Source organism: Diceros bicornis, chromosome 20, assembly GCF_020826845.1.
Source record: "Diceros bicornis minor isolate mBicDic1 chromosome 20, mDicBic1.mat.cur, whole genome shotgun sequence".
NCBI classification, from domain to species: Eukaryota; Metazoa; Chordata; class Mammalia; order Perissodactyla; family Rhinocerotidae; genus Diceros; species Diceros bicornis.
The window spans coordinates 56,911,545-56,928,081 of NC_080759.1; the positions used below are offsets into that span (position 1 = coordinate 56,911,545).

The 16,537-nt window shown below is 45.0% G+C and overlaps 1 protein-coding gene across 1 annotated transcript in view; it reads left to right on the plus strand.

Moving 5' to 3' along the window:
* Window positions 1–13,536, plus strand: part of NSUN2 (NOP2/Sun RNA methyltransferase 2) — a 28,336-nt gene extending 14,800 nt beyond the window's left edge. The window contains exons 10-19 of the mRNA XM_058564375.1: window positions 1,317–1,390; window positions 1,976–2,106; window positions 2,468–2,564; window positions 5,279–5,463; window positions 5,814–5,906; window positions 6,726–6,861; window positions 7,707–7,787; window positions 8,102–8,240; window positions 9,517–9,556; window positions 12,575–13,536. Of these exons, the coding sequence (XP_058420358.1) occupies window positions 1,317–1,390; window positions 1,976–2,106; window positions 2,468–2,564; window positions 5,279–5,463; window positions 5,814–5,906; window positions 6,726–6,861; window positions 7,707–7,787; window positions 8,102–8,240; window positions 9,517–9,556; window positions 12,575–12,857 (1,259 nt within the window). The 3' untranslated portion in view covers window positions 12,858–13,536. The remainder of the gene's footprint in view (window positions 1–1,316; window positions 1,391–1,975; window positions 2,107–2,467; window positions 2,565–5,278; window positions 5,464–5,813; window positions 5,907–6,725; window positions 6,862–7,706; window positions 7,788–8,101; window positions 8,241–9,516; window positions 9,557–12,574) is intronic.
* Window positions 13,537–16,537: the final 3,001 nt, after the last annotated feature.

Sequence of the window (16,537 nt, forward strand, 5' to 3'; positions counted from 1 at the left end):
TCCCGAGGTGGTAGCCAGAACTGACCAGGCTTCCAGTTCCCTTCTTCTCAGTGGCTGTGAAGTCAGCCCTCTAATTGTTCACACCTTCGGAGTCCTTGGGACTCGAATTTAATATGTTGTGTTTATCTTGTTTTGCTTTACTTATGTAGGGGTACATAAAGACATGATTTCTGACTGGTGTTTTTTGCATGATCCTAATCTCTACGTTTTTGCTGCTGCTTTTATTTCAAAAGGCATGTGAAGGGAAGGACTGTGGGTGATGTAATAGTAAATTTAGCTATGGGTGTGGTACTCTGTTTTCTTACTGGGCAGGCGGGTTTCCAGTCTAGGTTTTGCCCTCATAGCCGTCTTTCTGCACGCGGTTGTTTCAGATGGTGTTGTAGCTCTTCCTCTCGACCCTGGAAGAGGCGTCGTGTCCACATGCCTTTTTGGGAGAATTAGACCCTTGCTCAGCCTCGTACTTCACAGTTGCTGGGATATTCACTGGAGACAGTGTGGTCCCCTCCTGAAAGTACCCTGGAATTTAGCTGGAGGAAGGGCAGCCGACAAACATCCAGTTTATGAATGCTGGGCCAGCGCTGGCAGCTTCTGACCAGATGCTGGCAGGATGTCCCTGGTGAGCCCTGGGCGCTGTTTGATTGAGAAGCCAGTTTCTGTGTACCTGCACTGCTGAGTGTTCACTGTTAAAGGAAGAGTGTTCAGACCTGATAGCAGGAGTCAGTGCGATGTTTTTGTCAAAGGTTTCTTACTGTCAGACCTCCCCTTGGGGATTCTTTTGCTTTGTTTTTATAATTGTCCATGCTTTGCACGGCTCCTCTGTGGAGCTTTGTTGAATTTTCCTCTCCTGTGAGGCTGTCAAATCTGTATCCGTGATCTGTGGGTGGTAGTTCATTTAAGAGGTTTCCTGTCATGGCCCTGTCTTACAGCTTCTTGTAAGATTGCTACTGTAGACACAGTGTTTTTAAAACTGGACTGATCGTCCTGATGGGCAGTTTTAGAAAACTAACTTGGGTCTAAACCTGAATGTTTAAAAATTTCTACAGTTCACTTTAAATGTTGTTTTTTGGTTCTGGAATGTTTGTTAGCCATGAAAGTGTGAAGACCCGAATCGTCTGACTGGTGCGTATCTGGAAGCCAGGAGTCCCGCCGAGTGTGCATCCGAGGTGGCCTGTGTGGTGGCTGTGAGCCTGGGTGCGTCGTGGGCTCGGCCGCCCGCCTCGTTGCTGCAGCTCCATCGAGCTGTAATGCGCACACTGTGATGCTTGTTCTAAGTGTGGGATTCAGTGATCTTCAGGAAATCTTTTTTGGATCCATAGGTGCTTTGGAGCTTGCTGACGCGTCTTCGGAGTTGCCGGGACTGAAGTGGATGCCTGGAATCACGCGGTGGAAGGTAATCTCGGTGGGGACTCGAGCTCAGCAGAGCAGCTGCAGCCCAACAGGCTTCCTAGCGTCCTGACAGTGTGGAAGCATCCACAGTTGGGTAACTTGAGTAAACGCTACGTTTGATTATACAGTTTAGAATCAATTTCAAAATGGTATTTAATGACGAAGGGTATGATTATACAAGTATTTTTCTCTGGCCGTGGAACAGTTTTTCTGCCTTTATTCTGCAATTAGAAATCAGCTCTGTTTATTCTCGTCCCTGTCAGTATAGCTTTGCTTTATTTTTTTTATTCACTGGGGATTCAAACTGCCTTTCCAGTATGAAACAATTCACTTTTCAGTTTTAAGCCAGAAACAATCTGATGCTTGTTAAAAAAAAAAACCCACACGGAAAATGCTCTATTATAAAATGATCTGTTTTATGGAATAAAAGATTATCACATTTTTATCTTTGCAAATAGTTTTCCTAGTTTTTGGAGACAAATGAGAATCACCATTTATCGTGTTTGAGAGCATTTACACTACCACGCTGTGATTTTTCTTCTTATTAGATGGTGCTGGTAATTTTGAATGCCACCCTCTCATTTTGCAGGTAATGACGAAAGATGGACAGTGGTTTGCAGAGTGGGATGAGGTTCCTCACAGCAGACACACCCAGATTCGACCTACCATGTTCCCACCAAAGGACCCAGAAAAGTTGCAGGCGATGCACCTAGAGCGGTGGTGAGTTTGTGGGGCACTCAGGCTTTAGGGAAGGTGGAGAGGTCGGGCCCTCCGGCATTCCTGCGAGGCCAAGGCTGCACCCCGGGCCAAACTCAGGTATGTGAACTTTCCAGCAAGTAAGAACTTCTCAGTGCCTGCTGGCATCGAGCATTTGTGAGCCATGAAAGTGGTTCGGACGTAACTGATAAGACTGGATACTTCATTAACTTGAGACACATTACACAGTGGCCATTCTGTGAGCGAGGGTTGTGTGAATATTACAGTAAGACGTGACTTTTCTAGCACAGATCATCTTTATGGTAAAATACTGAAAGAATGTATTTTGGATCGGTTAAAAAGTATGAATTGTGTTTTTTTTTAGCCTTAGAATATTACCACATCATCAAAATACTGGAGGGTTCTTTGTGGCAGTATTAGTGAAAAAATGTTCAATGCCATGGAATAAACGTCCACCAAAGGTAAATGACTTCCAAAATAACATAGTGTTCCGTGTGATCTTTTTGTGCATTTCAGGCAGAAACTGACAGAGGTTGGTGGAAAGATTTTTAGAGGGTAGAAGGGGGCTGACCCTGAACGTGTGATGGGGAAAAATTCAGTTAAGTTTTGAGTTTTCCAAAAAGCAGCAATTTCTTGTAAGGAAGAGATAAGTGTGAAAGGCAGTGTTTGGGGAATGTATTCCTTCTAAATCTTAAATCTAATTCTTTAATAAAAATTGAAAAGACATCAAGATTGCTCTGTGGCTCTGAATCAGAGCGCCCCCCAGGCTGGCGTCTGTGCTCTGGTAAACACTGTGGGTTGGTTCAGTTCAGCCTGTTGGCAGCTCGACAGCACTCTGCTAGCCTCAGGCCAGCCTGTCTTCACCTGTCGTGAGGGATAATGACAGGCTTTGTCCAGGGCTGGCTGAACTGAAATAGAGAGGGCCTGACCTGTTGCCATGAATGTCAGCTACCTGCTGGTGGTTAGAAGGGAGGCCACAAAGTCGAGTGGTTAAGAAAGAGGGCAGCCTTCCCAGCCTCAACTTGAAGTTGCCATTTAATATGTGCTGTCTATCAGTCTTTATCGGTATGTGGCTCCTCTCTGTCAATGCCACTGGCATTGTTTTGTTAGTTTGCATGTCAGCCTTCCATAATCATAGAACACGGCCTGGAATCACAGTCTGAAGGTTTGTTTCGTCCATATCCATGCTTTAAAATTAGGACAAACAATGCTTCGCCTTTAGAGACAGAAAGGAAAGCGTTCTCTGGGCTATGGCTAACTTAGGTTCACGTTGGAAAGGCACGGCCTCACCCTGGCACAGGAAGGGAATGGTCACTTCTGGAGCAGTCCCTCTGCTGTTGGTGTCGGGCTAGGGAACGTTCTCTTGGAGACTGAAAGTCTCCTTGCGTGGTATTCTTGACTCTGCTCAGTCCCAGACTCCTTGGTCGGGGGTAAAGCTGTGGAGCTCGGAGCAGTGCTGTCTGATCGAAATGGAACCCAGTCACAGATACAATTTGTTTTCTTGCAGCCGCATTTAAAAAAGTAAACAGGAACAAAAGTGAAATTAATTGTAATAATGTTTTATTTATCCAGGTATATTTAAAATGTTATTTACATGTAATCAAAGTAAGTTATTAATGGGGTAGTTTACGTGCTTTCATACTGAGTTTTTAACATAGTGTGAATTTTACACTCTAAGATATGTCCGACTTTGCACTCGTCACCTTTGAAGTGGTCGGACAGCACATGTCCTGCACAGCACCAGTTTAGAGCCTGTTATACGTACGTGTGCTTCAGATTTACTTGCATTTGGGGCTACGTTGACATTTTTGTCATGTAACCACGTATGTAAGTGGAGTTTGAACTTTTCCTTCAGTCTATCTCCTCTGATGTGGTGTCATTCTTTTTAGAACAACTTGGTATTATTTGCTCATTTAAATATTATTACTTCTCCGCATTTCTGTTAACGACGTCAGTTCCTTATTCATTTTGCTGAGTAAATATGTTCTGGTTGCCTGCCCTATGAGCTAGCACAACTTGGCACTTCTGGGGCCACACTGATAACTCAGACAGACTCTTCGTCCTCCAGACGCCCTAATCTAGATGAAGTGATGCGACGTGTAAACAGAGCTAGAGTCCAAGCCAGGGAGAGCCGCACTGACGAAGTGCTGTTGGTGTATTTCGGGAGGCAGATCCCTGACATGGAACAGAGAAAGCTTCCTGGGGAAGGTGGCATTAAGATAGGCTCTGAAAAAGAAGGCAGCATTTCCAGAAGTGGAGATGGGGCTAGGATGGATATGTGCCATTGCTAGCCTTGTGAAGAGGTTTGGGGGGGTGGTTTTGTTTTTTGCTTTTTTTTTACATTTAAATAAAATGTATTCTCTGGGAGGCAGTGTTGCGTAGCATTAGTGGCTTTAGAATCTCCCCAGCTTGTCTGCCTTACAGCGGGGTGGCCTTGGGGAACATGTTTAATTTTTCTGTGCTCAAGTATCCTAATTTGTAAAGTTGCTTCATACGAACTGGGAATTATTACTTGTACCAATCTGTGACTTGATAAGAAAGGGCATATAATTTTAAATAATTTTTATGAGATTTTATAAAAAATACATATAAAAAATTTTAGTATAATTAAACATTTTGCTTGTTCTCAAAGCCAGATTATACTGTTGCCCAGTTCAGAAGTTCATTCATTATTCCTAGGTATTTCTTTGGTCCCTGGAGGTACACTCTTCTAATTTCCACAGCAGTTTATCCAGGTGCCTTGGACAGTATTCACTGTCCTTCTCATGTCACAGTTATTTACATACTTGTGTTTTTGGCCTGTCTACTGTTTTAGGGGCAGTATTTGGCTCACTTGTGTCGCTCAGTGAGCTTTACACAGAGCAGATGCACGGGAGCATTGTAAATGGAGACCAGCTGGCCACGCTGTCGGCCTCTGCTAGGAAACAGGCTGGCTCTGCTCGTTAGGGGGTTAAGGTAATTGAATTTAACCTGGAAGAAACAGTGCTCATGAATTCTGTTTATAATAGCAAATAGGTTTAAAATACTTTTTAAAGAAAAGATTGTTGTCTTGTATATATAAAGTGCTGTAGAAAAATAGTTAAGACTGATTTTGTGAACTCGTGTTCTTGATTTTCCTGCGGCAGTGTAAAGTGGGTTGCTCTCTGAGTGTAAACAAACTTATTGCCCATTACAGCTGCAGGGTGACTCTGCGGAGCCGAGACAACCTGTGCAGGTGAACCCTGCTGATCCTACCACAGGAAAAGCTGCAGACCCCTCCAAGCTTGAAAGTAAACCGGTCACAGGAATTGGCGACACAGACATAATTGAAAGAACTGAGAATTTAGAGAATAATGGAAATAGGAAAGATGGTGTGTGTGGGTAAGAAAAATGGTTATGTCTTGATCCTAACATTGTAGTGGCTTTGCAGCCCTCGTAGATTGAATGGGATCAGGGGGCCGTTCCTGTAGTGGTTTTGCAGCGGATAGGTGTGGGACATCCTCGGCTGGCATAGGATGGGGGTCAGTGCTAATGAACTTGTGGCGATTGCTGCTGTCTGTTATCTGGAGGTAGAAGTCTATCACGAGCCTCCCTGCAGAGCCTGCGTGTGTGTAACCCCGTATCGCACCGAGCTGGGGAGGTGGGTTGGGTGGGAAAGGAAGAAGGTACTTTTGGTGTTCAACATTATTACTGAGATTACAGATGGATTTTTCTCATCCCGATTCCCTTAGTCCTCCTCCATCTAAAAAAATGAAGTTATTTGGATTTAAAGAAGATCCATTTGTATTTATTCCTGAAGATGACCCATTATTTCCACCTATCCAGTAAGGATTAATTCAACCTTTTTAATTCTTCATTTAAAGAAATTTACTGTAGAGTTTCGAAATTGTAACTGGTCACGTTTAACCGTAGTTTTTTGTTTAGCTGTGTATAGCATTTTTTTTTTCCTTTAACTGCATGTTAGAGCTCGGTGAAACTTGAGGTCGACTGTATCTTTCAATTTGAAGTGAGCAGTAATCAGAGAAAGTAAACTGCCTAGAGGGGAAGATGATACAGAGGTGGAAAACCCTGGACTGTGATCGCACATGTAAATTACTCGAGTTTAGACATCAGTGGCCAAGGCTGCCCACCTCGGTTCCTGTTTGGGAAAGGAAGACCAGAGGGTCTGGGTGGAGGTGGAGGGCCCTAATTAGGAATTTCCCAGGCAGAACAGAGAGGAAAGGTGCTTAGGATAACAGTCTCAGATTCATCTCCTCTTTATTCATTAAGTTTTAGTACATATTTACCAGAGTGGTCACTTATGTTGTCCTGTGGGTAACGGTTCTTTGCATACGTTTGTACAAGTCCCTCAGAAGTAGTGTGGGTGTTCTCAGGTCGTTGTCCTTGGAGTAGCAGTTGACGGAGAGACGTTGCACCTGTTAATGTAGGTCCCTCATCTGGCTGTGCCTCAAATAAAAACTGCTTGGAGGTTTCAGGCAAAATAGATGAAGTTTTAGAAAATGAGAGCCCATCACAGAGCTCGACTGCCCTTAAATCACACTGAGTTTTAGAAATTGAATTCTGTCGAGGGAGAGTAAGATGCTTAGAGACAGTCTGTTAAATTTTGAACTAAACTCTTGTAAACAGCACGATCTTGTTTATAGGAAATTTTATGCTTTGGACCCTTCATTCCCAAAGATGAATTTGTTAACTCGGACTACAGAAGGAAAGAAAAGGCAGCTCTACATGGTTTCTAAGGAGCTGAGGAATGTGCTGCTGAATAACAGTGAGAGGATGAAGGTGCGCACCTCACGGACAGGTGACGATGCATGATTAGGGACATGTGTGTTTTTCCCCATCTGCTGAGGTTTCATTTGGGAGGAGCAAATCCTGGCATCTGCTCTCTGTGTCCATCATGGGCTGAGGGTGCCCGAGCCTGCTGCATGGTTTTAGAGCTGTTAGCAAGCATGGGATGCACGGCCTGTGTCCTGTCCGTCCCACTGTCCTCACCGAGGGTGAGGGTCAATGGTGTTCCCGCTGTGGGTATCACGGGGGCAGGTGCAGAGGATTTGGAGGGCTGACTGCAGCTGCTCCATGGGCCTTTGGCAGTGTTTGTCTTTCCCGTTTTCTTAGGATTTTTCCGCATTTAGGCCCCTGTTTTCATTGGCTTTACTGTTTTCCCAACTCATTTTTCCCTTTCCTTATTTAGTGCAGCATGTCTCCAAGTGTGGTCTGGAGTCCATGAGGTCAGAAGTATTTTCATAACAACACTAAGATATTAGTTGCCTTTTTTATTCTCCTCTCTTGGGTGTCCACTGGGGTTTTCAGGGTGACGGCATCGTTGTTCCCAGCAGCCTGTGGAATTTGTGCGTACACATGTTCTTGTCTTTTTGAAGTCTCCTGGTTTTGTGTGTTCTGGTAATTATTAGTCACTATGAGCCACATAAACCAAAGCCATATGAGAGCAGCACTCGGGCTGTGAGAGCCCTTAGTCAGATGCCTTTCAGAGTTTTCCCTTCTCCTTCCCTTCTCCACGTCAGCAGCTACTTACTGCTCTGCCTCCTCGGGGTAGAAGGGCTTATTTTAATTGATTATCCTGTGACTTTGATGTATGATTGTGTTTCATCTCATTTTCTCGCTTACAGGTTATTAACACAGGGATAAAAGTCTGGTGTCGAAATAACAGTGGTGAAGAGTTTGATTGTGCTTTCCGGTTAGCCCAGGAGGTAATTTGGGCAGTGTACTTGGATAGCCCTAGCCATGAATAAATGTGGAGCAGTCGGGTGTAAGTAGGTGTTTCTGAGCCAGCCTGCTGGGTTACTGAGCTCTCCGAGGGCGGGTTTCCTCTCCTGCCCAGGGCCTGCTTGCTCATGTATTACAGATTCTGGGCAGGGGCGCTGCACCTGCCTGGAGCTGTTGGTGAGGTGAGGGCCAGCTGCAGACCCCAGAAAGCCCCTGAGGACACCTGGCACTCACTGTACACTGGAGGGTGGGTGGTTGTCACCATTCATAATGTTGATCTCTCTCTCTATTCTCACAGGGAATATATACATTGTATCCATTTATTAATTCAAGAATTATCACTGTAACGCTAGAAGATGTTAAAATTCTGTTAACCCAGGAAAACCCATTTTTTAGAAAACTTAGCAGTGAGACATACAGCCAAGCCAAGGACTTGGGTAAGCCGTTTGACTTGCATAGAGGCATAACACCTCCTAATACAGACTGCAGAGAGAGCTGTTCCTGCTTGTTGCATCTTTCTCATTCTTAGATTTTAGTGTGTCGTGGCTTTCTTTTTACTGACTGTGTCAATTCCAGAGTGCTTTGTGGAAACATAATTGATGTCTCAGTGTATTGAGGGTCAAGGGCATCCCTGGGGTTGATCTACTTCCTCAGGCCCTGTGGAGCCATGGGCTGCCGGCTGCCCTCAGGGCATCTGTGCAGGTGCTGGGGCCTGGCCTGCCCACTAGCCAGAGCTCCGAGCTGCCCCCTAGAGCAGGTGGCCAGGGAAGGGCCCCGTGTGGAAGCCCAGGGCAAGTTGTGTGGGGTTTGCCTGCATCGCGAGGTGCATGAGACCAAATCACGTAGGCCGTCGAGTTTATTTGGCATTTAATCAACCCTGTCAAAGCAGAACTTGCAGTCTTGCCAGCAGTTCCCTCTGCTTTGCTAGGCAGCCAAAATAGATTATTGGTCACGGTGTTGCTTTTATAGTTCATAAACGTCCATTTTGAATCACTCTAGTGAAATTTTCACCTAAGAATAAAAATAATTCCAAGGGTTCTAAGTTTGTTTTTCTTTTTATTCTTGTTTATTTTTTATAACTTACTGTTCAATGTTTCTGGCTCAATTTGATGAGAACTGCACAAATCAGTTCTTGCAGTTACATAATCATCTCTCTTACTCATGTGTAAACTGACGGCCTGGAGAATATGAAATGTGCTGTGTTGAATCCATCTCCTCCTGCCATCTCCTCAGACAAGAACCACAGTTACAGTGGAGATGTTTTTAAAGGATAAGGGAACTGCTTGTTTTCCTTTTTTTTAATCCTGCATTTAGAGGATTGCAATATAATTTTTGACAATTTTTGAGTGTTGTTTCATGCTGTTTCTAGGAGTTGGAACAATTATGTGTTTAATCTTGAATTTGGGTACTTAACGGGTAGTGGTCTCCACCTCCCTGCTTCCGAGCGAGGCTTGCTGAGGAGCTTCACTAAATCCCCGAAGGTCTTTGCCACCGTGCCCCGCCAGGTTGTCTTGACTGCCCCGCTTGGCGCTTGACTTGCTGATGGCTTTGTGTTTTTGAAAAGAAAGGCCTGTCTTCTCCATCGAGATCCTTGAGACCAAGAGGCTAGATTATTTGTTGCTATCTGTCCACAATGCTGGGCATGTGAATGTGCTCCACAAAGGCGTCCACCAACGGGAGAGCTTGGCCAATGCACGTCTGTTTCTCTTCCAGCCAAGGGGAGCGTCGTCCTGAAGTACGAGCCAGACCCCACGTAAGTGAGGGCACTCCTGCAGTCGGCGTTGGCGGTCGCATCAGCCTGAGGGCGGGGGTAGTCTGAGAAGCCTTTTGTGAATGTTCCCCTAAAGATAGGACTGTGGAAATTTTAGAACAGAGATCTTATTCTTGTATATCATAGAGAAGATATTGTTTCATAGAACATTCAACTCAGGCCAAATGTATTTTTATTTAGAGAACAAAATACATAGTACTTATTCTCTGTGCCTTAGAAATCTAATTTCTGTCTTGCACAGAACTAGTGTAAAGATTGAACGGTTGAGAGAGGTTGAGTTCTTCCATCTCTGCCGTCTCTCCTGTTTCGCCAGTGTTTGTGGATTCCCTGCTACATTTCAGGCAGTGCTGTTCTAGGGCGGGGTGTGGGGACTTGCTGAAGAAGACAGAAGGGTCTAGCCCCCCTGTAGCTCACACTGACAGCCACCACGGGACTGTACACTGTACACGTGTGCACCTGGCCCCTCACGGGGATCCTGGAGGAGTAGGTCCCGGAAGGTCAGCACTTGCTAGAAACGGGATGGAGAGCTCAGTGGCGGGCCCGGAGTGCCTCAGCTAGTGAGAAATAGAATACCGTTTCTGAGAAGAGGGAATAAACAGGGTACGGGGCTAGAAAGGGATTTGGGGGAGAGCTTAGGTAGAGCTGAGGCAGTTTCTCTGGGAAGGTACTGTGTGACCTGAGTCTGAACAGTGAGAAGGAAGCTGAGAAGCTCAAACCCTGACGCGGGAACAAGCTGGGGAGCAGTTGGTGGGGAGCTCCGGAAGGAGGGCAGGCCCAAGCACCCTGCAAGGTCCAAGGGCCGTGAAGAGAGCAGCCTGTGTGCGTGTGCTCATACGTCGGGGGTGGCGGGGGGAGTAAGACAGCAGGTGAGTTGGGAGGCAGGTGCAGGTGCCCGAGGGTTGGTCAAGGGTAGAGTGGTGCATGTGGGTCCCTTTGGGATGTGTTTTGGAGGTAGAGCTGATGAGATGGATCGTGGGCAGTGAAGGGACCGGAGCACTCTGATGGCTTCTGGGTTTTTGTGTTGAGCAAGTGTTGTCTCCTAAAATGGGAAACGAGAGAAGAACTAACATATAAATTTGAAATGCTGAAAGAGACAGGCAATAGACCTGGGTAGGCAGCTAGGTAGAAGTTTGGGGAATTAAGGGGAAAGGAAGGTCCAGAGATAGACCCTGGGGATTCATGAGCACATCGATCCTATTTAAAGCCAGGAGGCTGGATGAGAAACTTAGAAAGAAGCTGCAGGTGGCACAGAGAAGGTGTGCAGGACCTTGCCCTGGGATGTGCTGGCATTAGAGGAGGAGAGGTCAGTAAAAGTGGGAGCAACAGGGCAGGTGGGAGACAGAGCAGAAGGGAGGGTACTGCAGAAGCCGGGGGGAAAGGTTCTGGGAACCCAGTTGAGAAGAAAGATGGTGTCCCAGGCAAAGAGTGGAGGAGGGCGCTTGGCGTTGGCTGGGTGGCCGAGATGGAGTGCGTGTGTGGAAGTATAACTGGAGACGGTTGCGGAATGGGCCAGGGCAGTGGAGAGCCGGCGTAGACACCACTTTCGAGATGTTTGCTGTGGAAAACAGTGAACGGGCCTTCCTCGGGTGAGTGGTGGGGTGGAGAGAAGGTTTGAGGTGGGAGGTATTGCGACATGCTTCTCTACTGATGGGGGAGCCAGGAGAACAAGGGGGCCCGCTCATGTGTCGGGAGTGCGGGTGGGATCACAGAACCGTTTGGACGAAGACCTAGAAATGGTATTTAAAATAACGGTGCTATGTGGCTCAGGTAGAAACTTGACGATAGTTTAGGACGTGGATTCGTGTTCCCCCGTACTAACACTGGTTTCTCCTGGTTGAAGAACACGGGTGAAAAGACAGCGTCAGGAATTACTAGGTTGAGAAAAAGTAAAGAAAAAGAGTGGGAGTCTGGAGATTTCTCGTGTGTTCCTCTCATTGTTTCTTATCAACTTACTGTCCATGCTTTACCCTAGGGAAAATGGGGAGGTACTGATGTGTTTCCGTTTCCCTCTTTTTAGTGGTTTATTTCTCGCTTCTTGGTTCAGGCCCTTCTCTTTTACTGTTTGTTTTTTAAAAATATAATTGAACCCTTCTGTCTTTGTTCCTTTCTCAGCCTGTGTCACTGATGCCTGGCATCAAGTAGATTTGGGACATATGTTTAACTTAGTGGAGCCTTTAGGAGCCAAAAACTAGACCAGAGCCCCATTTGAAAGAAGTTAACAGTGTGCATAGTAAATAGTGATGCGTATAAGTACTTGAGGGCACAGGAGTAACACAGACGATACCCATGCTCTTCATTGAGGAAAGGGGAGCTGATGCGCTTGGTGTGTCTGTAAGGTGGGGTCGAGTGGACTAGGGGGCGGGGGTGTTCTGGACCCAGATAACACTGCATGCTGGAAGCCAATGGGCTCAGTGTGTCCAGGGGCTCATATTGTCATGGGGGTGGGTAACAAAGAAGAGTTTAGGGTCACTCAGACCAAATTACTGAAGCATGGACTGTCGGAAGAGTGGGCAGTCCTGGTACCAGGCCTGGTGCTCCAGCCTGCTGGCAGTGTTACTCTGGGCCCGGTTGTCCAGCCTCTCAGGACCCTCAGTTTGTTCATCTGTAACAACGGGCAGTGAGCATGAGGAGCAGTGAGGCAGTGGGACAGAACTGCCGGCTGGGTGGTGTAATGGGGCATCACGGACAGGTCTTCAGATTCCAGAGGAAGGAAACATGTAGACATTCTAACATCGAGAGTGTTTGTGAAGTCAGCAGATCTGAGGTTATTCCACTGTGAGCTTTTAGAAGGAAACTCTGGCCAGCCTGAGGGTGTTGATAGTATTCAGGACTTGAAGAAGGAAGCTGATCTTCCTTCGAGAAAACCCTCCATAGGGTCACAGACCAAAATGCTTTCCCAGTGGTTTGGGGGTATTTTTTTTGGAGAGGTTGCATATTAATCCCTCTGTAGATGCGTTTATGAGGACTTGTAATACTTACATGAAGCCATTTTGTTTGTAGGAAACCAGAGACCCTCCAGTGTCCCATTGTGTTATGCGGATGGCGGGGGAAGGCATCAATTCGAACTTTCGTGCCCAAGAACGAACGGCTTCATTACCTCAGGATGATGGGGCTAGAGGTGTCGACAGAAAAGAAGAAAGAAGGGACCGTTCTCATGGAGGAGAGTGCAGCCAGCTCTGGGCCGCCGGAGGACGAGGTGAGTGCGGAAGAGGGAGTAGAGCGGGCTGCCAGCCCAGACGCCACCCCCGGCAGTGACCCCGCAGGGGCCGCCCCACGCCGGTGAGGAGACCCTCAGGCGCGCCGCACCACAGGGGCCTCCACCGTGGTGTCTAAAACCGAATCCAGAACTTCTCGACTGTCAAGTACGTATTTTTAAAGACTGGAAACTGGTGGGATGATGAGAGCCGTGAACGAGTGATCCCAGTGCTGCGTTCACACAGAGGCCTACAAGAAAGTATTTTTTTAGCGTGTTAGAGGTTGCTCGTTTCACTGTGTTTCCTTGGCGAAGCTGGGTCCAGAGTGCCTGCTGCAGGCAGTAGACTTTCACTGTTAAAGTCTTCCGTCAGGAAATACAGCTGCCCTTGCAGAAAATTTCAGGTCCTTTTTGTGATGCCTATATTGGTCTTAAGGTCCAGTATTTTTTTTAATTATTATTTATAGAAAGAATCTATAACCCACTATGAAGTGTTGGAAAACTGTGCTCTAAGCTTTAATTGTATGAAGTTGCACATTAGCAGTGCGACATTAATATGCAGTGGGGTTAACATCTGAGGTCTCAGATGACTTCTGTGCCTTTGTAATAAAGGGTAAAATTGTTTCTCAGAGTAAGAGCTGTATGGTGAATTGTGATACTAATTATGAGGGTTTTATGTGCTTTTATTGAATGGAGTGCTTTGCAATTTTAATTTTTAAAAGGGTTTTGGGATCCTTGAAACATTTAAATAAACAGTTGTTAATGCTCATGTGTGTGTATGAGTCTTGTTTTACTGTTCATGAGGCAGAAGGAACGAACTTATTTTGGGTGAATGGAAGTGTAAGGATTAAAGCATTCGTACCTTAGCAAATGAAGGGAATTTTAATGTGAAGGCTGCTCGGGAGTGAAGTGGGGAGTGTGAGGTGACAGCACTTGAAGGACTTTTCTGTGGGTTTACCCCTTATCCTCTAAAGGGCAGTATTAACGCTGTAGCTACAAGGAGACAGGTTTGGGTGGATCAGGGTTCACTGAGCAGTTTGAGAAAAGACTCCAGTACTGAATGGGCTCCCTGGGGCACTGTTGTTAAGGAACCTGGAGGTGATGCTAATCAGGCAGGAGCTCTGTGACCATTTCAGTTAATCACTTACTAAGTTCCCGCTGTGTGCCAGGCAGGGTTCTGGGGGCTGGTGACTCAGTTTATCAAGACAGACAATTTCAGATATCCAAAAGAGGAGTATACTATGGTGAACCTTCATGTCCTTGTCACCTAGCTTTCACAATCATTAACACAGTCTCATTTTACCAATACCCCTGCTTACTTTCCCACCCTATCTCTTTGTATTATTTTGAAGCAAATTGCATCCAACAGCCTGTGAAAAGGACCCTTTTTCTTTTTAAAAAATAACCTCAATAACTTCACACCAAAAACACTAACAATTCTTTAATATCAAGTAGCTTGTGTGATTGAGCTATACACTGAAAACTCTTAAGACGTTGATGAAAGACGTTGAAGACACCCATAAATGCAAAGATATCCTGTGTTCATGGATTGGAAGCATTAATATTGTTAAATGTCTATATTACCCAAAGCTGTCTATAGATTCAATGCAATCCCCATAAAATTTCCAATGGTATTTTTCACAGAAATAGAAAAAAATATCCTAAAGTTTGTATGGAACCACAAAAGACCCTGAATAGCCAAAGCAATCTTGAGAAAAGAATAAAGGTGAAGGCATCATATTTCCTGATTTCAAACTATGTTAGAAAGCTGTAGTAATCAAAATAGTAAGATATTGGCGTGAAAACAGACACACAGATCAATGGGACAGATTAGCCCAGAAATAAACCCATGCATATATGGTCAATTAATTTACAACAAAGGAGTCAAAAATATATAATGTGGAAAGGATAGCCTCTTCAATAAATAGTGTTGGGAAAACTGGACCCCTATCTTACACCATACACGAAAATCAACTCAAAATGGATTCAAGACTTGAACGTAAGACCCGAAACTGTAAAACTAGAAGAAAACATAGGTGGTAAGCTTCTTGACATCAGTCTTGGGGGTGATGTTTTGGATTTGACACCAAAAACAAAAGCAACAAAAGCAAAAGTAAACAGCAAAGGAAATCAAAATGAAAAGGCAACTTATGGGATGGGAGAAGATATTTGCAAACCATATTGGGGTTAATGTCCAAAATATACAAGGAACTCATACAACTGAATAGCCAAAAGAAACCCAATTAAAAAACAGGCAGGGATCTGAACAGACATTATTCTAAAGAAGACATAGATGGCCAACAGATACATGGAAAGGGGCTAAACATCACTGATCACCAGGGAAATGCAAAGCAAAACCACAATGAGATATCACCTCACTCCTGTTAATATAGCCCTTATCAAGAAGACGAGGTAAGTGGAGCATGTAGAGAAAAGGGAACCTTTGTGCACTGTTGGTGGGAATGTAAATTGGTGCAGCCAATGGAAAACAGTATGGAGGATCCTCAAGAAAGTGAAAATAGAACTACCGCACAATCCGACCATCCCACTTCTGGGTGTTTATTCAAAGGGAATGAAACCATTATCCCCAAGAGGTATCTGCACCCTCATGTTCATTGCAGCATTACTCACAATAGCCAAGTATGGAACAACCCTTAGTGTCCATCAGCAGATGAATGGATAAGGAAAATGTGTGCACAGACACACACACAATGGAATATTATTCGGCCATAAAAAAGAAGGAAATCTTGTCATTTGTGACAACATGGATGGACCTTGAGAGCATTATGCTAAGTGAAATAAGCCAGAGAAAGACAAGTACTGCATGGTATCACTTAGATGTGGAATCTAAAAAGTCCAACTCACAGAAACAGTGAAAAAGTGGTTTCCAGGGCCTAGGGGGTGGGGGAAATAGGGAAGAAAGACAGACAAACCCCCACACAAATAGCTTAATGTTTGCATTTGCTTGTTTATCTCATTTGTTTTAATTGGTTTGGACAAACACCACACATTGCATTTGGTTGATTTGTCTAAGTCTCTTTATTTGAAATACTTGCAAACTCAGTAGTGTAAAGGGCTCCCATTTAGCTCTTTACCTAAATTTCTGTGTGTGTGTCTATGTGTAACCAGTTATTTTCTGAACCTTTTGAGTGGAGTTGCAGACATATTCCATTGCTCCTTAATACTTCAGCCTACCTTTCCTGAAAACAAACAGTGCCACTGTTACTCTTATGTAACAGTGGCACAAATGTTAACATGGATACAAGATGACCATCTAACCCTCAGATCTCATTCTGCTGTTGGCCCAATGGTGCCCTTTGCAGGTCAGCAACATGTGTTCAGTTGTCATGTCTTTTGAGTTCCCTCCAATCTGGATAGTTCTCAGTCTTTTGTGATTGTGACATTTTGGGGGAGGACAGAGTGTTCTTCAGTTTTGGTTTGTCTAGCGTGCCCTTGTGATGTGCACATTTTGACGACAGTACTACAGAGGTGGTGCTCTGCTTCTTTCCCTAGAAGGTGTCAGGAGGCCCTTGGTGTGGTATGTCTCCTTCCTAGTGACGTTAAGTTTTACTTGATTAAGATGGTGTCTGCTTGCCACGTTTCTCCACTGAAAAGTTAGTGTTTTGTAGGGAGATGCTTCAAGACTGTATGTATACCTGTTCTTTATCAAACCAACTGCCAGCCTTAGCATCTCTTGGTAATTTTTGCCTGAACCAATTTTTAGGATGATAGCTGCAAAATGACAATTTCCAATTCTATCATTCTTCTAC